The following is a 27,238-nucleotide window of genomic DNA, read 5'->3' on the forward strand; positions in this document are numbered from 1 at the left end:
CAATCTGTATTCTTTTTTTTTTTTGAATGGTGGGACTTCTTGTTAAAAATGGATCACACCTTTTCCCTCCCACACTTTGATATCAAAGATATAATATGTCATTGTCTTCAGGTTCCTGGCAGATTCTGGTATGAAGTTTTTGTCTTTTTTTCATCTACAGTAGGGAACAAATTAATAATACATCAACCTGGACAGAGTCTGAGATGCAGTGTTTACAAGTAATTTTCACTGACAATACATTTTGTTTATGAGCTTCGCAAAACAGTTTCAGTACCCTTCTGTAACCAAGGAGGTACAATGTAGTAGGCAAGCTCACCTCCTACCTCCTTGCTCTTACCAAGTGTGACATGAATTATGGGAGTTGGTGTCCAAGTACAGTGTAAGCCTGTACAGCTGTAGCTCATCCTGTAATACAATTACACTGTATTAATGTAACTCACCTTGACTTAAAATTGGTATGGTAGAGTGAGAAACGTGATATTTTTGTCACGCCCCCTTGTCAGTAGAATGCATAATGCGTGTTGTAGTCGCCACAGTTTAATTTGTTTCATCCAGTTTGGAATGCTAACGAGTGAGAAACATGCCCCTGTCCATTATCCCTCCTTGATTTGCAAATGGCTCTTCTTCTTTTTTCTCATCCAAATGTGAAAAAAAAAGTTGAACTTGTAAAATTAAACAAAAACCATCAGAAATAAAGAAGAGAATACAGTCTCATTGAAAAGTAAACAGCTAAATATGTCTTTGCCATTCAGCTCTTGGTCAGAATTTGCCATCTGCCAAGTCAATATACGGTTGATTTTGCTCTAAATCTAAAGGGATGGTATAGTTTTGGTTGAGATGGGGGATTCAGGTTTCCAACTTTTTGTGATATGATGTGAAACATGTTCGGAAATATGAAAGAGCATACAATTCTAGGAGGAATTCCAAATTTCTTTGATGAAATTTGGTTTTTGAAATGGCTGGGTTATCCAAAATCAAAGAGGTCCTTGTCAGTCAGACCGCAGCACGTATGCTAATGAGCCGATCCGGCAAGATTTATTCAGCACTCTCGTTGACGATCTTTGCGTTCGAAAGGTGTCTCGTCGTGCGAGATTTTGCGAGAGTTTGACAGGGCTATGGTTTTCACAGTGTAGCGACTTGTACATACATTCATCATGGCTACAAGTCACGGTAAATTGTTCTACAGACTCTGATCTTTATTTTGATACTAAATTTGCGTATAACATCGGATCTTATCATGACGATATAATCAGTTGAATTTGCGTAAATTTTACCTGCTTTTCATGGAAGATTTTGTCATCTAAAGTTCGTTTTTGGTTCCTGACCGGTTTAAGAAACTGTTGTTTCTGATTTTGGCTTTTTCGTAGAGAGGAAACTTCGATACTCATCATATATTGGAGTCAAGGAGATGCAAGCATGATTTATACTAGTTTTTCTGTTTTGAAATGTCTGTAAAATTCACTCCTAAGCCGGAAGTATGCTCCACACAAAGTGTACAGTGGCGCGAAAGAGCTCTCTCATTGGACAGTGCTTACATTCAGCGCTTGAACTACACGCGTGCCAAGAAGCCGCAAGTGGCATGAAACCGTTATGTAGCAGCGTAATGGCATAATGCAAGCGCTGAATGCAAGCGCTGTCCAATGAGAGAGCTTACTCTTGAGATTGCACGGCTTCAAGCTGATCAGCATTGACATCGATGTATATTTTACTGGTTCCTGACCGGTTTAAGCAACAAATTGTCAAGATGTTTACATGTATAGAAAGATTAAGAGATAGACTACCAAATAAAGCATTTTCATTGAGATGCAAATTCGGTATTCTTTTGACGTCTTGAACATGTACTGCACGAATTACTTTTTTCATCACTTTTCAAACTCAAATTAGGCTATGATACTTTTCATTTACAATAATTTGAGTAACATGTGATGATAGTTTACATACTTTCCTTGACTTTGCTACCAAATTTGTGAATATAAGGTGTATTTTTGTTGCCGGAAGCCAAAGGACAAAATCCCCTTCCGCAGCTCATTACGTATGCAAGCCTAGAGCGGGCTTGCACACGAGTTGAATAAATACGAGCGCATTATCGGGTGCTGCGGTCTGACTGATGTAAGAGGTGGGATTCACCTTTTATTAGGACCACTTTGTTTGTGGCATTAAAACTTTTATGAATTGCCCCTGGCATTTGATGCACTGCATAGAAAAAACATAACAAACAAACAAACAAACAAACCAAAGCAAAACTTCAAATACACTTTGCTTCTATGGATCTTGGCCCCTCACAAAATTAACAAAAGTTTCATGTCCATAAAAATTTTGTGGTTTTACAGTACAATATTTGAGTTGATTCATGTCATGTCATTGTTTGTTTGTTTTTTGGTGGGCAGGATGCCAACAATAACGTCATCCAGCAGTGGCTGGACCGCAACCCCAACAGCAACGGCATCATCTCTGAGGAGATGGTGATGTCTGACTTCCCTGTCCTTGGCGACTGGATCATCAAGGCAGAGGCAGAGGTGAGAAGATTGGAGGGGTGAGGGGACATATTTATGTACATGTATTTACTTTGACTCTCTCTGTATTACAGGGTTAATATTTTTACCTCAGCCAAGGGAGGAGGTCATGTTTTCATTGGTGTTTGTTTGTTTGATTGTTTGTTCATGTGCAAAATCACTCAAAAAGTTGCGAACGAATTTGGATGAAACTTACAGGAAAGGTTGAGAATGACACATGTAGCAGATTATTAAACTTTGGTAGTGATTCGATAATTTAATGGATTTTATGAAGGATTTTTGATATTTTGGCAGGAAGGGTCAATGAGTTCAAGCTGCGTGTATTTGATGCTTTCACGCGCGCACTGAAGTGGGTGCTCTAGTTTCTGCTAGGGCGAGGCGCAGCCGGAAGTCGATTACGTAACAAAAGGCTTCTATATTGGGAAATCGGGCGACTTTCAGCACACATACGTGTGGTTGGAAAACACTGATCTCTTTGGAAGAACAAGATCAGTGATGGAAATGAGCTGCTTGGCGGAGGTCTGCGCTCTCAGAGTGCTTCTCTAGTTTATATTTACTTTGACTGGCTCTGTATTAAGGATGACATTTAGGTATGTCGCCTAGGCCATATTGGACCAGTCTGAGACAATTGCAGTTAACTGTAATAGCGCTGTAATGATCCTAACTACTGTGATTCCAAGGGACTGGACCATACCTGTGGCAAAAATAAAAGAGATGGCAAACGCTTATTTGTGATTGGCTGTAGCCGCAGGGGAACATTAATGTGTATTGCCTGATCAAGGGCAATATTATTGCAGATGCTGATGCCTGATGCGATATTACTGTCCAAGTGTTACAATGATACATTCTTACTTCCTCAATGAACATTTTGCTGTGGAAATCGTGAATATCATCAATAGGGAACAAGAATACAATATCTCCCATGACCCTAAGATCAATACAGACTAAATGCAAAAATTAGGTTTTGAGCTTTTCACACTTTGTTTAAATTCAATTCAAGATTCAATGCAAGATTCAAAATTCATTATTGCCATTTAAGGTACAGAAATTGGCCTTCCTCTGGCAGATGAAAAAGAGAGAAGAAAGAATTCAAATATCATACTGACAACAACATTGTAGAAATAAGTAGATGATGGTGGTCACATACATACAGTAATTCTTATAGATTCCAGTTTTGTACATCTGTATATACGAACCATCTGTATAGAATATGCTGACTGAAGACCCCATTGAACTTGAATTCAGTACATATACTAAGTATTTCATTTCCAAAATTTCAAATTATCAAATTCAATGCTAAATATGTCAAAAATGTTTGTTCCATGGTTACACTCACTGATTAGTCAGTCTCTGAGAAAGTTCACCACGTTAGATACTTCTGAGCCAAAAGTGGTTCCGCCCCTGTTTTCATGAAACTCAGTGAGACTGTGAAGGGACATTGATGATAGTAGTGGCGAATTTCCATAATTGGTAATGGAGATAGTGAAATAATTATGGTTTTATAGTTGCTGTCAATGTCTGGTATATCTTATTAATTTCAGGGTCAAGTGTACGAATACACCTTCTCCATCGAAGAATACGGTAAGTCTTGTTCTCGAGTCAAACTAACCAATGACAAAATACTTGTACAAGCTAATTCTTCCATTTGTGCCGGAATGTTTCATGATTATTGGCCAGAATTCAGAAAGGCAGTTCAAGTCAAGTCATTGTAGTTTGACTGCATAAATACAAGGGACATCATGTGCGCCAAGAGACCTCCAGTAATGAATGCATGCTATCTAAACACATGCGTGTGAAAGGCACTATGTATATGCCTATTGCTCAATTGTGTAAGTTTGCAGACTAAATTTAAACCACAGATTCGATATCATCTATCTTGTGAATTCTGGCCTTAGTTCCTGTTTTGAAAAAAGAAAGGACCTTAAAAGCCAAGGGTAAAGCATGAGGACTATTTACAATAATGTAATCTATAATGCTCCTTGCTGTAACTCCTTTTCAACATTATTCATGAAAACTTTGATACAGGTAAACATCTTTTGTACATCCTCTTGTGTTCTTTTATTTTGTGTTTTACATTGCTATTTTGACCTCATTTGTCTTTCGATGCAATTTGATCTTGTTCAGTTCTGCCAAAGTTTGAGGTGACAGTCAATCTACCTGCAGCCATCAACAGTTCCTTTTTGTCCGTTCCTGTCAGCGTCTCTGCAGTGTAAGTCACAAAGTTTTTTCTTCAAAATCGTGTACATGTATGATGATGATTGGGATGCTGTATTCCATGGTAACATACACACACATGTGTGCATCATTGCTCTTACGTGGGTGTAGCCTATTTTGAACACACTAATTTTAGCCAGTGGCAATGACCCTGTATAGAAAACAATCAAATTTTGCTTCATTTGATGCCTTTTGTTTATTTACCAGTTTTTTTAGTTTTTTTTTTAGTTTTTTTTTTTTTGTTTTTTTTTTAGTTTTTTTTTTAGTTTTTTTTTTTTTTTTTTTTTAGTTTTTTTTTTTTTTTTTTTTTTTTTTTTTTTTGGGGGGGGGGGGGGGGGGGGGTTTGGCAAAGAGTTTTTATCTAAGAAGTGGCAGAGACATTGTTATTACCTGAAACATGCAATTCCACACCTTTGCTCAAGGAGGGTATCATATAAAAGAGATCAAATGAAATTGGACAAGGGAATGTAGAGGATAATGTCAAACTCCACACATTGCTACGGTGTAATGGAGAAGGAGTGGTGTCATTCACCTCACAGTTTGCCCACTAACTCGCACATTGGTCTTTCTACTTCTTCGGCATGAAACCAACAAAAATATGCTTTACCCTTCCCATCAGATCATTGTAGTCTTGTATTGCTTTTCAACAGTTTTTTTTTTTTTTTTTTTTTGGGGGGGGGGGGGGGCAGGGAAATGCAGTTGCTAAATTATATGCCCAAAACATGATTTGATATTATTTAAGTGTGCACACCACTTGATATGTTGTGAAGTCATGACATCAGTACCGCTTAATTTCAAGTTACACAATATGTGGTTGCCACTGAATGTCTATTGTCGATCTCTGTGATGGTGAAAACATGTGAAATGTCAGAATCATGAAACTTTTAAGTACAGTAAAAGCTGTCTTTTTTTTTTTTGAGGGGTTAATTTTAGCAAATTTTATGAATCACTGTTGGGCCGTGAATTTAACAGCAATTGAAAATACATGTATTACCACCTGCTCGTGATTGCATTAAATTCATTGGCACACAATAATGCACTTATGTACGATAGCCTTGATGTCAAATTGGGAAAACAACATTTCACAAAAAATGTCTAGGACCTCCTCATTAGCAAAATTATCTGTATGTGAAAATAACAGCTCTTACAGTATGTCTTCATGTGCAACTGGGTTCAAGACGGGCTTCTTTCCAAACAGTAGCTTCATTCCAATTCTGTCGTTGTTTCAATGCGTCTTCATGCATGCATGCTTTATGTCAGCAGTAGCAGCTGCATTGATTGGTTCAAGACAGCCTTCATTTCTGTTGCTTTGAGAGTTTTCATTCTCTTTTGCCTCTGTCTTCAGGTACACCTATGGGAAGCCAGTCAAAGGGACGTTATCACTGAGTATGAAACTACAGTGGCAAGAGGAAACCATCACCTTTACATCAACGGTGAGTGATGTTCTACCATCAAACTGACAAAGCCGTATTCAAACTTTAACTCTTTACAATTTAAACCCCCTGTCTACCATGTAAATGAGCTTTTACAAGACAGTGGTGGATCCATAGGCGGTTGCCCCGGACTTGCGCTTCCCCTTTATTTTTGTTAAAACAAGAGAAATAAAAAGGAAAAAATGAAATCATCTTTGGTGTCCCCCACCCACCGTCCCCCTTCATATATGGAATTCCTGGAGCCGCCCCTGCAAGACCATGCTATTAGATGTAGGATGCAGGAGCCGACCAAACTTCATAGTACAGCATCCTTTGGTCTGTTAGCCTTAATAACTGCTCTTGCAAATATGCGACATGGCAGCTCAGCAGAGCTGCAATTCCCCCAGGTGCAAAAGTGCGTATGATATAAAAAACAATATATTTCCCTAAGCTGCATCAGGAATTCTCATATGATGCTGTTTTGGCCGACTACCGTTGTAGATTCGAGAGGATACAGAATGCCAAGCTCGTAACCATGCCAACGGCAGAAATTTCCACATGACACACATACAATCAAACATCTGCATCATCACTGTGAATACTCCCCTTCATCTTGAGAGTGCAATGGAAGAGCATTTTTGGAAAGCAGTGTGTTTCCAAGCCGTGTAACTCTGAATTGTTCAAGGAAGCGTTCATGCCAGAAATGGGGTACAACAAGTGGTGGAGAAAATTGCAATCTTTGCTGTGATGTACATTTTGGGACACAACTATGGCTGTGATGCTTTCTATGCCCTGTGGCATAATGATTGATCTACAAGTACATGTATCTGTTCATGTGCCGTTGTGCATGTGAGCAAAATATGCAGAGTTGGCAAGCCATTGACTGAGTCACGCATGCAAGCATGGCACACTAAGAGTTAGTGGTGAGGAGAAAATTGCCATTCCTTCAGTCAGTCACTGGTACTATTTATTCAATATAACAAAACCTGATAAAACTCTCCCTTAAATCTGGTCTGGACACTACTCTTCATGTTGTCTTCTTCTTCCCCAATGCATAAAGCTTAGCTGTATGATAGACGTCAATAGTGCTTTGAGAGCAATTTTATTCTTGTAATCTGTTGAATGAAATAATGCAATTCTTATATCTCCTGTGCACTTCACACCAGTGGAGATTTGTCATGCATTTTGTCAGATATTGATTGAAAATGTTTACTTTGTTTTTTATTTTAATGATTACCTTTCTTTTGATCTGTGTGGAGAAAATCCCATTAAAAGTAAGTTAAAGATTTGTAAGACTATCGGTCCCTCTTAAAGTCAGCACTGAGTAGGTGTTTGGTATAATAATAGAAATGTCTTCCAGCAATAGGGACTTTTACATTTTGCATCCAGGACGTGAACTGCGACGTGATGACGTCATTTCATGAAACTGCACATGCTTTAAGTTTTCTGGCACGTCCATCACCAGAATCGAGAACGAGCCCTCAAAGGATTTCACGTCCTCCCAGATTGAGGACGAGCAGCGTGTGCAGCTTGTATTTAGACTGACGATTATGATGTCATCACGTCTGTGGACCCGTACTCACCGTCGACTGAAATCTAGAATGGTTTTACTCTGGTGTCGCCGGGAGTTGCCAGGAACGGTTTGCTCGCACTTTCAGGCGGCCTGACCACTGCCGTGTCCGTACTACGTATCTAAAAGTCCCTAATACTAGGGTTATGACTGAAGGTTGTTGGGATTATATCCCCCAGTACAGACTTGGTGTCTTCAAAATCTCAGCAGTCATAACACCCTGGCCAAATTTGATGCTCCATGAGCCGTGTCATCCACTCAAGATCTAGGGCTTCCCATTTTCATGCTAGATGAATATATCTGCGCATCCACTTGGTATTCTGTCTTGAAAGAATCTCAGTAATATCCCGTATTAATTCCCTTCTAGACTGGCGGCATCAAAAGTGCCATTTAGATTTTGAAATTGTAATAATGCCTGTATGATAATGAGGGACCTCTGACTAGTTTGCCCACACTCTGTCCGCTCTGTGTCAAGATTGACGGGAACAAAGTGATCAGCTTTCCCCGGTCCGACGTCCTCTCACTGACATATGATGGGAATATAGGCTCGTACAGCCAGCTGATGTTCACGGCCAATGTCACCGAGACCCTGACAGGGATAACCCAGACAAATTCAGCGGACGTCACATACCACCAGTACCCCGTCAAAGTGGAGTTTACGGGGTCCATCACCCGAGCGAACTACAGACCTGGATTGCCATTTCACGTTCACGTGAGTAGTATTTGATAGGGGCTACCTAGTACCTTAGTTTTCCCCAGAAGAAAACTGTGTGTACTGTGCGTGTGTGTGTGTGAGTGCATGTTCTGTGCATTTTTTCCCCCTAGGATGTTGCTAGTCTAGTACTTGCTATAAACAAAGTTTCTGTGTTTTTGTCTTCATTTTAGAATAGTCTGCAGTGTTGCCTATTGCTGTAATCAAGCAGCATTGCATGCCAGAAAATAACATAAAGGGTAGCTGATTGTGTTTTCAGTGGAGCTGTACAAGCTGTCTCCTGAATGGAAGAAAGAAATCATGTCAAAAGGCTGATGTTGTAAAGGTACATTTAGGTATCATTTTAGTGCTGGTGTACTGTAGTCAATGTCTGTGTAAATGTCAAGTGGACTCATCAAGGATGGAATCTTACACATGACATCGTAGCTACCAATTCTTCACCATGTTTTGTATGTATCAATTTATGCTCGCTTTAGGTTGTTTTTTGTCAAACTTCGTCGAGTGAATCCATTTTGTGAAATGAGTTTGTCATATTAAAGCATTGTCTGTTCCAACTGATGCCATCTTGTTTGCTTTCCTTGTCCCATCTCTTCTTTCATGTTGCCATGGAGACAGCTGGTTGTGAGTCATCACGGGGGAAGTCCCCTCACCGCGGAGGAGAAGAATGCTGGCTTGCAGCTGAGAGTATGCCCTGGTTGGTGTGGCTCTTCACAGAGACCGCTTCTAGTGCAGAATTTTCCCATAGCAAGTCAGACGGGCGTTGTGGAGACTTTCCTTTCCACCGAAGGCTGGAGCAGCTCGTTAAACATTGAGGTGAAGAAAACGCTCTCTTTCTCTGTCTTGTTCTTCTTTCCATCATTTTCCTTTCCCTTTGTTATCACTTTGTTCTCTTTCTTTTATCATCCGTTTCCTCTGTCCCTGTGATTAATGGCAGTAAATGGAAAATATGCATTTGAATTTGAATCGGACATATAAAGTTGAAGTTGTTAGTGTGTCAGTAATTACCAAGACTACCAATAAACTGATAAAAAATTTGGATTTGAATTCAGATTTGGAGACTTGAGGTTGAAGCTGCTAATGTGTTCTCAATAAGTAGCCCTAAGTTCAAACAACAAATATTTTTGTATTTGCATTTGGATTTGGATTGGACATACAAACGTGAAGTTGTTGGTGTGTCAGTTATCAGTAGGGCCATAAACTAGAATCCACATATTTGAAATTGAATTGGATGTATAAAGTTGGAGTTGTTAGTGTGTCAGTAATCAGCAGCACTATGGATGTGCTGGAAGCCACCTATTTGAATATGAGTTTTATTAAGATTTGAATTTGACATGTTAAAGTTGAATTTTCCAATGTGACAGTAATCAGCATTTTGATTGGAAACCATGCATTTGAATTTGAATTTGGACGTGAATTATAGATGTGAAGTTGAAGTTGCTGGTGTGGTAGTAATCAGTAGCATTAACTGCAAACCTTGCATTGAACTTGAACTTGGATATGACTTGGACATGTTGTTGGATATTGGATATGAATTGGACATACATTGAACAAGTTTCTGATGTGCCATGTTGTAGGCTGCATTCACCCGTGCATTGGATTTGAACTTGGATATGATTTGGACATGTTTTTGGATATTGGATATGAATTGGATATACATTGAACAAGTTTCTGATGTGTCATGTCAAAGGCCGCATTCACCCATGCATTAAATTTGAACTTGGATATGTTTTGGACATGTTGTTGGATATTGGATATGAATTGGATATACATTGAATAAGTTTCTGACGCGTCATGTCGTAGGCCTCATTCACCCACACCATCAAAGTGCCTGGGAGGTGGAGGAGGGTTACAACGGAGGAGTACACCGTTCAGGCGACTCATTACCTCTCGTCTGCTACCTCGCAGAGTGGCAACTTCCTCCAAGTCAGAGCGGCGGATTCAACTCCATTAGAGGTAAGTCCGCACCAATACTGTAAAACACGATCTATATTCGCGGTATGAAAATTTTACGAATTGGAGCTGATGGCCATTCACGCATCATGAAATTTTTGTGAATTTCCACTAGCATCCAATGCATATTGTGGAGGCAAGAACTTTCGCATGCAATTTAATTTTTGCAAGTGTTGCTGCTAGGGAAATTCGCAAAATTAAAATGCACACAAACATTCCTCATTTTACAGTAATCTCATCAGGTTATGCACAGAAATATGACATACTGTACACACACACATAGAAAAAAGATTATAATATGGGGGATCATGGTTTATAGACTGCAAACCTTGTCTACCAAAAAGTGTTTGTTACTGGGCTATTACAACATAATGATAATGCTAATGCAAAGACTTCACTTATTCTCCTTGTTGGTATCATGTCAAAAAAAGAAGAAGAAAGAAATAAAGTGAAGTTTATTGCATGCTGTAGGTCAATTGGGGACTTGTTAGTTGATGACATCATCAGTTCCTCCATTTTGTCTATTGTGGTTGAGATGAATATTCAGGTTTTAGAGGAAATGTACAACACGAAGAATTCCATAGCATTCCTTTTTGGGTGCAAGATGCCTGCCTGATGATCAGGATTTGGCAGGTTCAAATCCTGCTCGAGTATGTGTGCCCATGATTTGTTTTGTCATGGCTACTACTAAAACACCGATCAATTTAGTGCTTGTATATATCAATGTAGGGCAGTTTGTCAATCAGTTGCAATGAAAGCGACTCGACGGAAGAATTTCATAAATTTGAATTCTTATTTTGAGTCTGATTGTGATAAATCATGTGATATTGTGTTTATCTGATTCACTTTATTCACGAGGGTCCACATATACATGGTATGTACTTGCATTTTCATTGAACTTCAATTAAAGGGACTGTACAGTACTGGTTGAGGTGGGGATTCAGGTTTATAACATTCCTAAGTGAGATAATGAGAAACCTCTTATGAAATATAATGAGAGAGCATGTAATTTTAAGAAGGATTCAATGTTTATTTGATGAAAATTGGTTTTCAAATGGCTGAGATATCCCAAAAAGTGATAATAACAAAAGGCGACAGGCCACGCCTTTTATTAGTATCTCTTTGTTTCACCTTGTTTTTGGATATCTCAGCCATTTCAAAACCGATTTTCATCAAATAAACTTTTGATACCCCTTAGAATTGCATGCTCTTACTGACATCTCATAGAGTGGTTTCTGAATATCTCGCAAAACGTTAAAAGCTAAATCCTCACCTCAACCAGAACTGTACACACCCTTTAAAGGTAGGGAATCCCATTTGCATGCCTTAAATGAAGAGTTGTATAAACACAGTGGTATGTTGAAGAGAGTATCATTGTAGAAACTCCCATAAAGTATTGAAAGTGGAAGGTAACATTTAGTACATTTTTATTGACCGTTAGATTTTTAATTGAATTTTTTTCGGGGCTCACCGTAAATTCCAGTACATTACGAGGCTACCTTTGCAGACCCATGCACTGCATGTGTGTCCATCATGTATATTTTGTGAAGAAAGTTCATCAAAACTTACAAACATTTCTATATACATTTTTGCCACACACTCTATATGTTATTACATCAGCTCTTATACTTTTAGATTTGTGTTTATAGATTAAAAAAATACAGAAGACTGCAACAAAAAGGCTTAAGTGTGGCTGACACACAGAACTACTGAGTAGTTGAGTTTTGTGCATTATTCAAATTGTAGATAACTGTTGACTTCCAAATTTCTAGGCAGTGGCCTTAACAAGTCCCCTGAGGTTCATATTTAATGTTTTATGCATTTTGGGAGTTCTGTGAAAGGTATCCCCTACCTTTAAGCCTTCATATTCCAGACACAATAGATTGACTCTGAACATAACCCACCAAACAGGTTTTGAATGTAGTGTATAGCATTATGGGTGTGGATTGTCAGGGGTAGTGTAGTTTGGTGGTCCGCTGCAAAAGTTTACAGTGTGGACTACTTCCACTGTCTTTTAGTGATCCAGAGAACTTTAGGTATAAATGTGCATCTCAATGCACCAATGTGCAAGACATGTTCTCTGTCTTTGTCGTACAACTGTTGCCATGGTCACCACATCATGAAATGGGCAGAGTGAACTCCTGTATTGAAGCAATTCATTACATTCAGAATTGACACATGCAGTGATCCTTCGCTGTATTCGTGCAATGAGTTGTTACTGTGGTGACTGCATATTGTTATTGCAGAAAAGTAAAGCGGAATTGTGGAGCAAACGTGTAGCTGGAATATGTGCATATGTTACCTCTTACTTCTTTTGACTCTGGGAATGTATTGAAGTGTGAGCGTAATTCACAGTTAAGAATGAATCTGTTTGTGTGTTTTTGATGTAACGTTTTACACTGTTGTGTTGTAATGTTTTCATGCAGGTTGGAACACAGGCATCATTTCTCGTACAGACCAACCGTGCCCCTGGAACCCTCACGTATCAGGTGAGGACTAATTTTAGTATGGTGCTCTTTTGTTCTGAGTAATTTTTAAGCCATTATTTCATGTATAGAAACCACTGAAGCACCCAGCACCATGTGTATAAGGTATGAATTCATGTGTGTCCTTTCTTGTTTGATTTTTTGCAGCTCTAGTACTCATTTTCCATGAAAAATAAAACGTTGAGTTTCCCCAAAGATCGCAGTATATACATGGCTTTAGAATTATCATGCTATGCAAAAGTCATGAACGTCGGCAGTAATCAAGAGTTTTTGAACAAGGGCCTACAACGTATGTGACACATACAATTGTATTTTGATATTTTGCAGCTCTAGTACTCATTCTCAACAAAAAAAAAAATAACATTTTCGCCAAAGATTGCAGTATATAATGATTTTAGAATTATCGTGCTAATGCAAAAGTCATGAGTATCAGCTGTAATCAAGAGTTTTTTTAACAAGTTGTGTATGTGACGCATAAGCAGAAAAATGCATCTCATTTCTGACTGCATGGGAAATATTATTTCATTGCATGAGTAATGGCCAGAGTCTCTTCGTTTTATACAACATCTCAGATATCAATGAATGAAATCCATGCCAGTGTCTGAATATACAATGTTCATAGTACAGAAATGGTAACCATTTTTTTTATTTTTTTTATTTTTTTTTGCGTGAAAGGCAAATATTTGTATTGTGGCACAGTCGTATGGTTGTTTTAAGTAATTGTTGAGAGTAAATAAGTGATTAAGTGTAGACTTCTATCTGACTGAGTGCACACAGCAAAAGTATGTTTGTTGTGACATCAGTGGAGTGCTTACAAATGTATAATCATATGCAAAATTTTGAGTTATAAAGGGAGCAAATGCATGCAGGATATCAATATCCAAAAACTGCTCAACAAAAAATGCATGCTGAAGAGCAACAGTATGCAGTTGTACCTCAAACTCAAGTGTCATGCAATGAGCAGTAGACCCAATCAGATAGCAAGAATTTTTGTAGGTCTTGTATATTTTCTGTTTGTGTAGTCTCCATGATATAGAATCTTTGGAGATGTTGTATATTCTCTGTTTGTTCTAGCCTCCATAAAGCAAGAATCTTTTAAGGTGTCGTATATTCTCTGTATGTGTTAGTCTCCATGAAGCAAGAATTTTTGTAGGTGTTGTATATTCTCTGTGTAGTCTCCATGAAATAGAATCTTTGTAGATGTTGTATATTCTCTGTTTGTTCTAGTCCCCATAAGGCAAGAATCTTTGTACATGTAGGTGTTGTATATTATCTGTTTGTGTTAGTCTCCATGAAGCAAGAATCTTTGTAGGTGTTGTATATTCTCTGTGTATTCTCCATGATATAGAATCTTTGTAGGTCTTGTATATTTTCTGTTTGTGTAGTCTCCATGAAATAGAATCGTTGTAGGTGTCGCATATTTTCTGTTCGTGCTAGTCTCCATGAAGCAAGAATTTTTGTAGGTGTTGTATATTCTCTGTGTAGTCTCCATGAAATAGAATCTTTGTAAGTGTTGTACATTCTCTGTTTGTGGTCTCCATGAAGCAAGAATTTTTGTAGGTGTTGTATATTCTCTGTTTGTGTTAGTCTCTATGATGCAAGAATCTTTGTAGGTGTGACAGTTGCATTTTCTCTGTTTGTGCTAGTCTCAATGAAGCAAGATACAAACTTGATTCTCGCCCCATTGTTGTGCAGATTGTCTCCCAGGGCAACATCATCGACACAGAGACAATCAGCGGCGTCACTGGAACCAGCTACACCATCCAGCGCCAGATCACAAGGAACATGTCGCCAAAGAGCAAGCTCATAGTCTACTTTGTTGACTCGACGGGCGAGATCGTCCTTGACAGCCTTGAGTTTGTCGTCAATGTTGTTTTTGATAATCAGGTAAGACATCTGATGTCGGCAGGTTAAGCATTTCCTCTTCCACAATTCATGGTGAAAGCGACAATCGGTTCAGAATACGTTCAGCTTCTCCATAAGCTGTTATTTTTGGGAGGGTTTGATTTTTGTGAATTTCACAAATCACAGTCGGATCGCGAATTTGACAACTTGCGAAAATGTTGCGTTGCGCTAAGGTAATACTGCATTTACGATACCATTTGTGTCACTTCGCAAAGACAACGTCTCGCGAAAATGTCTCTGACCTCCTCATTCGAAAATATATGTACTTGAAAAAAAAACTTCTACAGTATCTTTCATCCATTTGTGTAAAGCACATTTCTCATTATTGCAATAAATCCAAATCAGTCCGCGGCAAAAGAAAGAAGATACACAAACTGGAATTTCCTGTGATACCGTAAGCATTTCAGTTCTTTTTTTCTCTTAACAAAGAAACACTTTTTGTGTATCTAATAGTACAGATAAGAAGTCAAACGGCTATTAGTCTGTTTTTTGTTTGCTTGTTTGTGGGTCCTCGCCCACATCTTTTTCACTCCTCTCCTCTGCTTTCAAAGCTTGTTGTATTTCCTCTGCATAGTCAGGTTTCTGCTTCTTTCACAAGGTAAAATAAATAATGAAATGTATTTTAAAAAATGCTAACATTGATCATCATGATGGTAATAATCATGACAGTGATATCAGGGATAATGATAATGGTGATTATGATGATGATGAGAATGATGATGATGATGATGATGATGATGATGATGATGAGGAGGAGGAGGAGGAGGAGGAGGAGGAGGAGGAGGATGATGATGATGAGGAGTTTGATGATGAAGATGATGATGATGATGATTAGGAGGAGGGTAATGATGCGGATGATGATGATATAAATGATGCTCTATGATGCTCTGATAGGTGACGGTGAGTTTCAGCCGTGATGAGGCCAAGCCTGGAGACGAGGTGTCCTTCGACGTCGAGACCACCCCTGAGGCCTTCGTTGGGATTCTCACCGTAGACAAGAGCGTACTCCTCCTCAAGGACGGAAATGACATCACGCACAACCAGGCAAGTCTCTTTTGTAGGCTTATGGAGCGCTCCCTCCGTTTGATGGCCCCGTTCACAATCATTATTTGAGTGGCACAGTGTGTGACACACCAAACTATGTGTCTGAATTGGGCCAGCAGAATTCATCATCATTCATGCACAACCAGGCAAGCTGAGACTCTTTTATAGGCTCACAAAGAACTCCCTCCTTTTGAACAGCCCCGTTTAAAATTGTCATTTGAGCAACTCAAGGCATATTCGCTCAGCCACCGGTAGTCACTATCCATGATAACTTCCGTATCCATTTGAGTCGCGACTAAAAAAACTGGATTCGTGGTTTTTCATTTATAAAGTGTATGGGCGTACTTATTAAGACTATTAGTGAGATTCAAATCGCAACCAATGCACCACTACAAGTGTGACCTTTCCAAAATAATGATTATTTATATATAAAAATATATATTATGTATGAATAACTATTTTCAATGCAAAGTGTGTGTATTTGCAAAATCATACCAATCTCATACAACACATAGGTAGGTAATGCAAGGTGCATGTTAGATGCATGGTGCATGTCAGGATAAAGCTGTATGAGCTTTGAGACTCACACATGCAGTTTGCCCTCACTTGAACCAGTGTGAATTGGGTCACAATATTTCTTCTTGAATTGGTACTTTTTTTTTTTTGCATGTGTATGTGTAAACAAGAGTATAAAAGCATGATTTTCATCATGACTTGAATCACGCCTTCTCAGTGTGTGAAATGGGCCTACAGTTTCCATAATCCGGGTTCTCTGGATGACCTGACCACCAGACTGTGGTGTCTTTTGAGGTTACAACTCAATAACACGATGAGATCATTTTCTGAGAGTCAGTACTTCTGTTGATATTTTGTCCAATTCTAATGCAAACTTCCACTCGTGTCATTGAGCTAAGTCATTTCGAGGAATCAACCTTTCTTGTGATTGCCTGTCCCATCATATTCTTATTCGTTTTGTTTCTGTCGACAGGTGCTCGAGACTATGGGACGCTTTGACACCAGGCAGAATGACTTCTACAATCCCTTCTCCAATTGGGCATTCTGCTTTGTACCGTACTACACCCGTGGAAATAGTGCTGGCTTGCTGCTGAAGGTATGTCTTTGTTTGTGTGTTGTTGTTGTTTTGTTTTTTTTGGGGGGGTAGCCGAAAATTAGATTGAGGAAGATAAAAGGAAATATTGCTTGTTCTAAGTATTCCCTTATGTCATTCTATAAATGAAAATAAGAATCTTCTCTGGAAAAAAAAAATGCTCCTAGAAGATTACTGCCAAGTGCTCCATTGGTTTGGTTTGTCAGCATTTTTTTTCTTCTCAGACTTATGTCATAATATCCATGTAAAACAAAGATATTTGAGTATCTGAAACTATGCCCTCAGGTCAACTCTTAAAGTGTCCAGTGAATTGTTACAGTGATCATGGAAATTAACCCTAACTAGGCCGGGCTATTTAGGTAGTTGACAGAGCCAGGGGGTGGGGGGGCTCCCAGGCCCCCCCCCCCCTCCAGATCTCGGCCGTCGACCGCGCGATTGCGACGAAAATTGGCACACACATTGCCTATGATGTAATCTAAAATATCTTGAAGTTAATTTTTCAAAAACTTATCATTTATGCTAGATTATGCTAATTTATGCATAATGATGCATGAAATCAGACTATTTGGTATAAATCACAAAATAAAGCTCAAAACAGGCACATTTTTTGTGTAAATACTCTTTTTAGTGTCCTTAGCAAATGTAATAAAACAATTTTGATGTGAGAAAAAATTTTGAAGTATTTTATTGTTTTTTTGAATTTCTTATTTATTTCTTTGTTTTTTTTCGACTTTATGTTTTTCATTTTTTTTTCGATGAAATTTGTCCGCGACATCGCTCCGAACATGAAAATATGTTATTCATTGATTTTAATCAATAAAACACCAAAATAATCATGCTTTTATGAAATTTGCCTGTAAGCACAGTTTGCATTGAAATTGTACACGAATTCACGTTTTTGAGCAGTTTTTGGTCCGACATGCATGTACACATTTATGCGCAACTCCGGAACCGCGCTCCCAGGCGTCGCAAATTTGGTGTCAAAAGATGCACGAGACTCGAAAGAAAAAAGTCATGAAACGTCGCGGCGATAGCTTTTTGCGATTGCGATACACCGCGCGGAACGTCGGGGGGGGGGGGGGGGCCTCGGAGGCCCAGCCTAGTTAGGGTTAAGTTGGATGGGAAGTTCAGACAATTTTCATAATTTCACATCATACAGTACATACATTGACAGCTCTATGTATAGATTTGTGGAAATCATTGTGGTCCGGGAACAGAGAAACTAATACTCTGAAAAGCAAAAAAAAAAAAAAAAAAGAATTACCCTGAACAAGGATGATGACATAGGTGGCTCACATACACTTGTACATCAGAAATTTAGCAAATGCAGTTTCATTACAATACCGCTTGCTTGACAAGTTCACCTGTGCAGAATCTATGCGTGTTTTCTTCTTTGGTACTGCTTCCTTGAGCCCCCATTCTTATGGTGAGGGTGCAATGTCATCATCCTTGTTCATTGTGCTTTGTTATATATTTTGAAAACATTCTCATTCTTCATCCCAATCACCACAAATTCTGAAGTGAAACTCTGTACCCTGTGTAACCAAGTTATTCTTGTTTAGATGTGAAAGTGAGAAAAATATCTGAAGGTCTCCTTTAAATGTAAAGATGAATTCTTCGATTCTTTGCCAATGTCTCTTTCAATGTTTGGTTTGCATTCTGTATTTTGCACACTCGGTCATTTTAAAGGAGACCTCCGGATGATTTTCAGATTTTTACATTTGAACAACTATAAATTAGTTATACTCAGGACAGAGTTTCAGAATTTGTGATAATTGGGATGAAGAATAAGAATATTTTCAAAATTTAGAACAAATTGCAATGAACAAGGATGATGACATGGCAGAGTCACCATAAGAATGCATGAGTTGGGGCTCAAGGAAGCAGAACAAAAGAAGAAGGCATGCATAGATTATACACAGGTGAACTCGCAAGCAAGCGGTATTGTAATGGAATTACACTGCTACATTTCTGAAATATGTGAACCTCCTATGTCATCATCCTTGTTCAGTGTAATTTGTTTAAGGTTTTTCAAAGTATTGTTTCTCTGCTCAAGAACCACAATAAATTCCACAAATCTATACATGGAGTTGTCGATTTATGTACTACATGATGTGAAATAGTGAAAATCGTCTGGAATGTCCCTTGAAGTGAAATTCACTCATGTGTAATTTTGCAGTCAAACATTGCAGAGGTGGTGTTCCTCTAATGGGAAATAACTTCTTGTATCTTCTTGTTGTTTTGTTCTTTTTTTTCCCTTATTAATAAACTTTTACCATCAAAGGGATTGAATCGTACTCTCTGATTTTAAACATACAACTGTATGTATTATTTGGTAGAATGCAGGGATTGTGTACATAACAGATGGCAATGTCCATTTGGAGGAGGAAATCTACTTCAGGGGAGAAGGCCGTTTCCCCGTCTATGCGGCTGCTGGTGGAGACAGTGAAGTTTCTCTCATTTTTTTTGACAAAGCATGTAGCATTTATGCTTGCCCCGCCTGCATAAACAAATTTGACAAGTAATGCCTGCACTGCACCTCTCGTTTTCTGCTCTGCTAGCTAGGGCTCGACATTAGAGGGGGCCCACTGGCCCAGGGCCACTTAATACTGATGTCAGACCACCATATGTTGTTTTTTTTTTTGTGACCCGGGCCCTGTTTCATAAAGCTGTTTGTAAAGTTACGAACGACTTACGAATGACTGGTGATTAGTTTTGATGTGCTATACTGATCACCAGTCGTTTATAAGTCGTTCGTAACTTTACGAACAGCTTTATGAAACACCCCCCTGATCAGGCAGCTAAAATCCAAAAAGAATTTTGTGTTTCATATCATTTCGGGCCAATGAAATTTAAAATGAAAAGGTTTTAGTGCCCTGATTGGGCCACCAGAGGGAAAAAAGTTAGTGTCGAGCTCTGGTTAGAATTTTTTTTCTCATTAATTTTTTTTTTCCCTTTGAGTCATATTCTAACCATGTGTGGTCTTCATTATATCATTTCCTGCATGTCTGGCATCTGTTCCTCCCCCACCCCTCAGAATGCTGGCATTGTTTACATCACGGATGGAAACCCATTGTATGAGGATCGTTGGTATGATTATGGAGATGACTATTTGGAATTTGGACCAGTGATGTTTGATGGTTAGTGTTCAAATTCCTTTCATCACACTGTGATAACCACTTGCAACATAACACTTTTGTGTACTGATACACTTTGCCTAACCCTTTAACTCTTAATGTGCCATGTTCGCACGTCCAACTCAGTGGATGGCGTGCCAACTTCACATATTCTGCTCACATGCACAAACCCGCTCAAACCGATCAATAAATTGCCAAATTCCACAGTATAATGAAAGCATTTCTTGCGCTTTTGTTCCTCTCACATACAGTTTGCATTTTATGTGGTGATTGACTATCAAGCAGTGTTCTCTGCTGGATTTGTGTGTAAATTCTTAGTTTCTGTCACTGTTTTGTGTGCAAAAGTCATACCTTTACGATAATGTAGCTACTGGTCATTCGAAAGAAAAATCAATCATAGATTTGTCATACAATTTATATCGGACTAAAGCTTGGCATTTTCTCTTCAACTTTGCTCACTAAATGTTCAGCTTACCAGAAATCTATAACTGTACAAGTTATGATTTGAAAAGCAAAATGTTTTCTCAAGGCATGAATACCTTTGTGTCTCAGAATAATGTGGCACACAGGGAAGAGCTTTGTTTGTCAAATTGCACAGGTGTGTGAAAAGTTATTGTAAGCTTTACACCAAACTATTGAGGATCACCAATACAGAGAGATTGAGGCAAAGAAAATAATGCCCACTGTTACCCATCTGTGTTTCAGATGGATGCACACATTTTAAGATGGCTATTATGATTCAGGCACTATTGATGAAGGTTTCAATCTTTCTTACTCACCCAAATACAGTAAGAAACGAATTAGTATGAAAAGAAATAGTTTGAAAAAAACTCAGATAGGGCTGGAAGGCACTGTAAGGCAAAGGTGACAAATCACTTTACCCTTGAAAAGTGATAATACTTCATTTTCATTCTGTCAGTGTGGTTGACAATCAATAATTCATTCACTTGCAGAAGCTTGGAAAATACAGTCGACCTCGCCTAGGTTGAATCTATTTGGACAGAAGAAATAGCTTCGACTTGGAGAAAATTCGACTTATGAGAGATGAATCTCAAATGAATATTATAGCAATCAAGCACTCTTTGCTACAACAAGTACAATTTGTGTCAGAAAGCATAGGTGGGTGGCCCTTGACATGAATTTGTCTATAAATCATGTGAGGATTTTTTTTTTTTTTTTGGGGGGGGGGAATTTGTTAGATAGATCTCATAATGAGATTTTAATTAAGTAATAATTTTTGTGGTTAACTTTTTTTGTATTGTTTGAAACAACAACATTAGGCCTTTAACCAGGGCATTGTAATGTTTGTAGGTTGTACATGTAATTGCTCTTGTAAGAAATGCACAACAGCAACTGATGTCATAGAAAAAAAAAGACCCAGATGATTTAATACATGAAGGTTAAAGTTTATCTTTGTACATTTTCACAGCTCTAAATGAAAGCAAAATACACTTTTCAAAAGGGCTCAAACTTCATTTTCTACAATTTGGACTTTACTTGCAATACATAAAAAAGGTTTACCAAGAAACTTGTTTGGCTGATGGGACTTGCTAGGATAATGAGTTGTTATGGAGTATCGCAACATCCAAAGTGTAATATGATTTTGATTATATGCAAACGACTTTTATTCCTGAATCGCCTTTCCTGTTCAGAAGTGGGTAGGTCGGCCGTCAGATGGTAAAACGGTTTATCTCAAAAATTGCTGTTCTGAGAAAAATGACTTTAAAGTTTAGAGGTTTGAGCTTTTTTAGGAGATGGGTATAATGCATTTTTAGCAATGGGACAAGAAGAAGCATATTAAACACTGATAACCGAAGAATTTTGTGCTTATTTGGGGTTTTAATTATAAAATAAATGAGATTTTGTGCAGATAGACTGTTTAACCACAGCACATGTATACACTCCTGCTACACATCATAAGATGGTAAAATGGTCTATCTTCTAGATAGACCACAAACTCTATGTAAACTGGTCTAACTCGAAGATAGACCATTTTACCATCTGACAGCGATGATTAAAAAAATCTCAGTTAAGAAGGTTATGTGGTTTATGTAAAAGATAGCTCGTTTTACCTCCTAACGATATTACTGACAATGGGCTAACTCAAAGATAGACTGTTTTACCATCAAATCTGAAGGAAAAATACAAAAAAGTACCAAGATAGCGGAAATTATCTCTAAAACAAGACATGATGGGATTTTCTCCATAGCACCATTGGAAAGAGCACCCTCACATGTCCCGGAAAGTAAATTTACCTCAAAAAGTCAAATTTTCGAGTTAGACCGTTTTACCATCTGACGGCCGAGGTAGAACATTACGTGATGTTCAAACGTGCCCTAGCAATCGTATTTCCCAACAAACTGCATGTGATTCACTCTCACATGGAAGATTGACTGATACTGCTATGGCTCAATTTGTCAATTGTCGATAATTGATTATAAAGTATTATGTAGCAGCAATGATCGTGTATGTTCCCAGATTGCATCACTGTCGGTGTACCATTCTGACAAACATTTTGCATTTTCATTCTTACCCAACCAAAATGTGGTATCACTGCATCATTTCACACATTTCTTATGAATATGTGTAAATTTCAGAGCAAAAAAGAAAAAATCAAACTAGAGAAGCACTCTGAGAGCACAGACCTCCGCCAAGCAGCTCATTTCCACCACTGATCTTGTTCTCCAAATGAGATTAATGATATCCACCCATACATACATAATTATGCATGCTGAAAATTGCCAGATTTCCCAATATAGAAGCCTTCTGTTGCGTCATCAACTTCCAGCTGCGCGGCGCCTCGCCAGCGCCTAGCAGAAACTTGAGCACGCACTTTAGTGCACGTATGCAAACCTCAAATATGCCAGCTTGAACTCTTAAGTTCATTGACCCTACTGGCCAAAATATCAAAAGTCCTTCATAAAATCCATTAAACTTCCTGGATCACCACCAAAATTTAATGATCTGTTCCTTGTGTCTTTATAAACTTTTCCTGCAAGTCTCATTCAAATCCGTTCACAACTTTTTGAGTTATTTTGCAAACAGACAAACCAACGCCAATGATCACTTAACCTCCTCCTTCCTTGGCGGAGGTAATAAAGCTTCTGTGGGCATATGAGAACTATGTTTTCCCTGTAACTAGGAAAGGTTTCAAACAACTAGTCCAGAAACAGGGTTCCCAGCCCATCAGGGAAATCAGGGAAAATTATTTTACTTTTTTCTAGTCAGGGAAAAGTCAGGGAATTTTGATTGGCCCCAAAATCGAAAGTAGTCAATCAGACTCTATCATATTTTATTGCATATCAAAACAACATCCACTGGATGACTGTTTTACATTACAGTGTTTTATACTGCAAATACTTCACCGCAACAACATAGAAAACATGTGAAACGGGAAATGAGTTGAAATGATTATCGTGGAATTTTGAGACTTCATCAGGGAAAAATCAGGGAAAAATCAGGGACTTTGAATTTGTTTTCTTGAAATGCTGGGAACCCTGAGAAAGGGACAATACTACACTACAGCTGGTGTAAGGGGACTTCTTCATGGAGAAATTGTGAAATAATACAAAACTCATTGCATCAGACATACCATGTTTCATGCTGACGATGTGAGTCTCACTCCTCAGCAAAGTATCTCATGCTTTCTCATCCACACCTCCCAGAAACAAAGAAAAGAAAAAAAGGGTAGATTAGTGATAACCGTTGGATTCATGTGTAGGCTACAGACAATACCTAGGCCCCACATGAACTGTATCTTAAAGCTATTTTCCTTTTTGCATAAATCCAAAGAGGTCTCCAACAAGTCTGCCATTTACTCAGTCATGTCAGCTATACCTTAGACTCATTCACCCTTGAGCAAAATTTGGGCAAAAATAATGCTGAAAATTATGTCTTAAAGGACCATCTCACATAACGAATACATGAAAACTAAGCACGTAAAACTGTCAAAAACAAGTCAAAAGTGTGTGCCAAATTGCACAATTTCGAATTCCAAAATGAAAAGCTCAAAACAGGCAATCTGCTCCACATCCATTCCACCCCCTTTTTCAGCAGTCACTTGGGAAACTTAGCATCTCTGACATTGCATTAACAGGTTAAACAGCACATTTACAAGTACAATCATGTATATATTTTTACATTTATATATTTATGATAATTATTTATTAGTAGCATTAATGTATGCATGTGGATGTGTGTACATTTGATATAATCATAAAATGCCATGCTTTGACAAATTCTTGTGTGTGCACATAATGGTATTATTATGTGCCAATCCGCAATAAAATGGATGAGTGGAGGCCTATGTGTGTGGATGTGACTGTTTGCATGTATGTATGTCATCTATGCAGTGTGTGTATGCATATGCATGTGTCAGTTTGATCATGAAACCAGTTCCATTCTTGTTTATTTAATTAATTTAATTTCAAGTTAATTAATTCGATTTAATTAATTTAAGTTAATTAATTCCATTCTCGTTAATCAACTCCATTCTTGTTAATTTGAGATATTGATAAAAAAAGAAGAAGAAAGTAATGAGAAAATGTGAGAAATTTTTCTCATCATTACTTCAAGAATATTCCTTGTCATGTAACAAGTGATGTATCACTTTAAAGGTTGTATTTTGCTCTATCTGATGATGGACCAATTCAAAATGTTAAACAGTGGTGCATAATCCATTTTGCGATCCAACTCTTCATTTGTTTCTTTGTGGCACATCTCTATGTCTCTCTCCCGTTGTCATCTGTGATGTTACAGCGATGCCAGCTCTAGCTGGGGAAGCCAGACCAGAGAGTCGTCAAGATAGCCCTGGAACTGGCAATGACGTGGCCCCAGCAGCACCGAAGATCAGGAAGGAATTCCCAGAGACTTGGCTGTGGGTGGACACGACCGCCGAGTAAGACTTGGATTTTCCTTCTGCCATCTTCAGTGTTTTTAACCCTTCATGTCTCCATTTACTTTTGTTATAGCTTAAAGGGATCGTTTGGTTTTGGTTCTAACTTCATGTTTCTATTAAACATTTTTGAGTGAGATAATGAGAAACCTGTTAAGAAATATGAAAGAGCATGTAATTCCAAGAGGAATCCAGCGTTTATTTGATGAAAATTGGTTTTGAAATTGGCTTTTGAATAGATATGTAACCAAAACAGAGTGATCCGATTAAATGGTGGGACCCTGCTTTTATTATGATCACTTTGTTTTATCTCCACCAATACTATACTATCCCTTCAACTTGCAATTTTTGTCATCAGTATTTTGTAACCCATGCAATTTAAAGGCATTTTTATATACCATGTGCAGATGAAATAAAAACTCAGCTTGAGTGCGTCAAAACAGTTCTAGAATGTTAGTAAGAGATAGAAACAACCAATGTTAAAATGCTAATCAATGCAATCAATTTTAGATATTGTTAAATACACAAAATGTTATACAAAAAATATACAAATATACAAAACGATAGTTATGATTAAATCGTTTCTGAAATAAACCGTCTGCCGTTATGGTTTAATGAGAAAAATAGTGATATGTCCTTATATATTTTAGGCTTTATTGCAAAATTTTTATTTGGTAGGATGTTTTGTGATACAACTAACCTAAACATATGCATCTAATGTAATAATGGGAACATTTTTAAGTCACTGCTCCCAGTGGGAAACAATACCTTTAATCTGGTTGTGCAGTAATAGCAAATCCACCCAGGTGTAGTAGTGTTGCTATAAAGTCCAAGTGAAAGGCCACGGTGACATACATGTAGTAGGGACTAGGGTGTGCAATGCAAGATATACACAAGCTCCAACGGTTCATGCTTTGTACAAGGTGCAAGACAAATCCAGAAGCACGAAAGGGAGAAAGGGTGAACAAATACTCAGAAAGAATTCATCAGTGAAATATTTACTGAGTGTATAAACTACTTGATCACACATGTATATTCTGTGTATATATTTCTGTCAATGCCCTTGTGGCCCTCGCAGCGATTGTACTAATCTCCAGCCTCTATCGTGCTGTAGTACAGTGTATGATGGAATAGTCACTCACAATTCTTGGATGTTGCCTCACTCATGACAGCTCTGCAGGGCGTGTTTCGGTCAGGACCCAGTTTCCCGATACAATTACATCTTGGGTGGGCACCGCCATTTCCATGGACAACACGACTGGCATGGGGGTGACTGAGAATGCTGCCACTGTGAGTAGGCAATAGCACTCTACTTCATTCATTCATCTATGCTCCATCCATTCATTCATTCATTCATTCATTCATTCATTCATTCATTCATTCATTCATTCATTTATATTTACACAGGGTAGTCCCCTCAATTTCTCTACTGCTTACTCGGGGAGCCCTGTGTACAAATGCCTACATGATAGAACACTGGAATACAGTAGACTTCATAAAGTCACATGCAAGTATAACACACATGTACCAGGTACACAAAACAATACACTTTTAGTAATAGCAGTCAATGCCTTCTTAACTCATCGAACTCACCAAAGTCCTGAATTTGGAATCCAAGATGAAGATGATTCAATGGGATGCTTTCACGTAAACGCTTGCCACAAATTGTAATAACCTCTTTCTTGTTGTTCCACTGCCATCTTGATTTCATCTTTTGCAGGCGTTTGTCAGCAAGAACTTCTTTGTCTCGCTCAACCTGCCGTACTCGGTGATCCGTGGTGAGAAGTTTGTCCTTGGAGTCTCTGTCTTCAACTATGGCAACCAAAATGTCTCTGTGAGTTTGTTTGTTAGTTTGATTTTTCCTCTTCCTTCACTGTCATCTCCAAATGTGTACAAATAATACAAATTTGTAGCAATTAAAAGGTGATGATGATGATAATCGTAGCAGTTATAGTAAGGATATGCTAGTATTGATTTATGATCATGTTTTCAGTGAAGATAGTGATGAAAATTGTCATACCTGTAAGAGTAGTAATAAAACATTCATACAAGTCATAATCACATTTATGATGATGTAGATGCTAATAACAGCGACAAAACAATGAATTTCTCTCTCTATATTGTATATTTGGATGCTGCGTTCCTCCTATTTCTTCAAGGAAATTAAGTGGTTCAGTGAGATAAAGGAATTATGAATGATAATAGTATTTTTCTGGAGATAATGTCTGCAGTGAAGTAGCTACTTCATATTTCTTAACTACAATATCTTCTTGTATCATAAGAATTGAATAAA

General features: G+C 38.2%; 1 protein-coding gene across 1 annotated transcript in view; it reads left to right on the plus strand.

Moving 5' to 3' along the window:
• The window catches only part of LOC139727160 (CD109 antigen-like), an 83,540-nt gene that overhangs the window by 37,028 nt on the left and 19,274 nt on the right, over positions 1 to 27,238 (plus strand). The window contains exons 6-20 of the mRNA XM_071638136.1: positions 2,388 to 2,516; positions 4,055 to 4,094; positions 4,638 to 4,722; positions 6,073 to 6,160; positions 8,185 to 8,421; positions 9,037 to 9,234; positions 10,222 to 10,374; positions 12,798 to 12,860; positions 14,553 to 14,744; positions 15,657 to 15,806; positions 16,795 to 16,917; positions 19,254 to 19,350; positions 24,825 to 24,948; positions 26,118 to 26,235; positions 26,666 to 26,779. Of these exons, the coding sequence (XP_071494237.1) occupies positions 2,388 to 2,516; positions 4,055 to 4,094; positions 4,638 to 4,722; positions 6,073 to 6,160; positions 8,185 to 8,421; positions 9,037 to 9,234; positions 10,222 to 10,374; positions 12,798 to 12,860; positions 14,553 to 14,744; positions 15,657 to 15,806; positions 16,795 to 16,917; positions 19,254 to 19,350; positions 24,825 to 24,948; positions 26,118 to 26,235; positions 26,666 to 26,779 (1,911 nt within the window). The remainder of the gene's footprint in view (positions 1 to 2,387; positions 2,517 to 4,054; positions 4,095 to 4,637; positions 4,723 to 6,072; positions 6,161 to 8,184; positions 8,422 to 9,036; positions 9,235 to 10,221; positions 10,375 to 12,797; positions 12,861 to 14,552; positions 14,745 to 15,656; positions 15,807 to 16,794; positions 16,918 to 19,253; positions 19,351 to 24,824; positions 24,949 to 26,117; positions 26,236 to 26,665; positions 26,780 to 27,238) is intronic.

This window comes from Diadema antillarum, unplaced genomic scaffold, assembly GCF_040938485.1.
Source record: "Diadema antillarum isolate AM-2024a unplaced genomic scaffold, OU_Dant_1.0 seq00000121_RagTag, whole genome shotgun sequence".
Classification (NCBI taxonomy): domain Eukaryota; kingdom Metazoa; phylum Echinodermata; class Echinoidea; order Diadematoida; family Diadematidae; genus Diadema; species Diadema antillarum.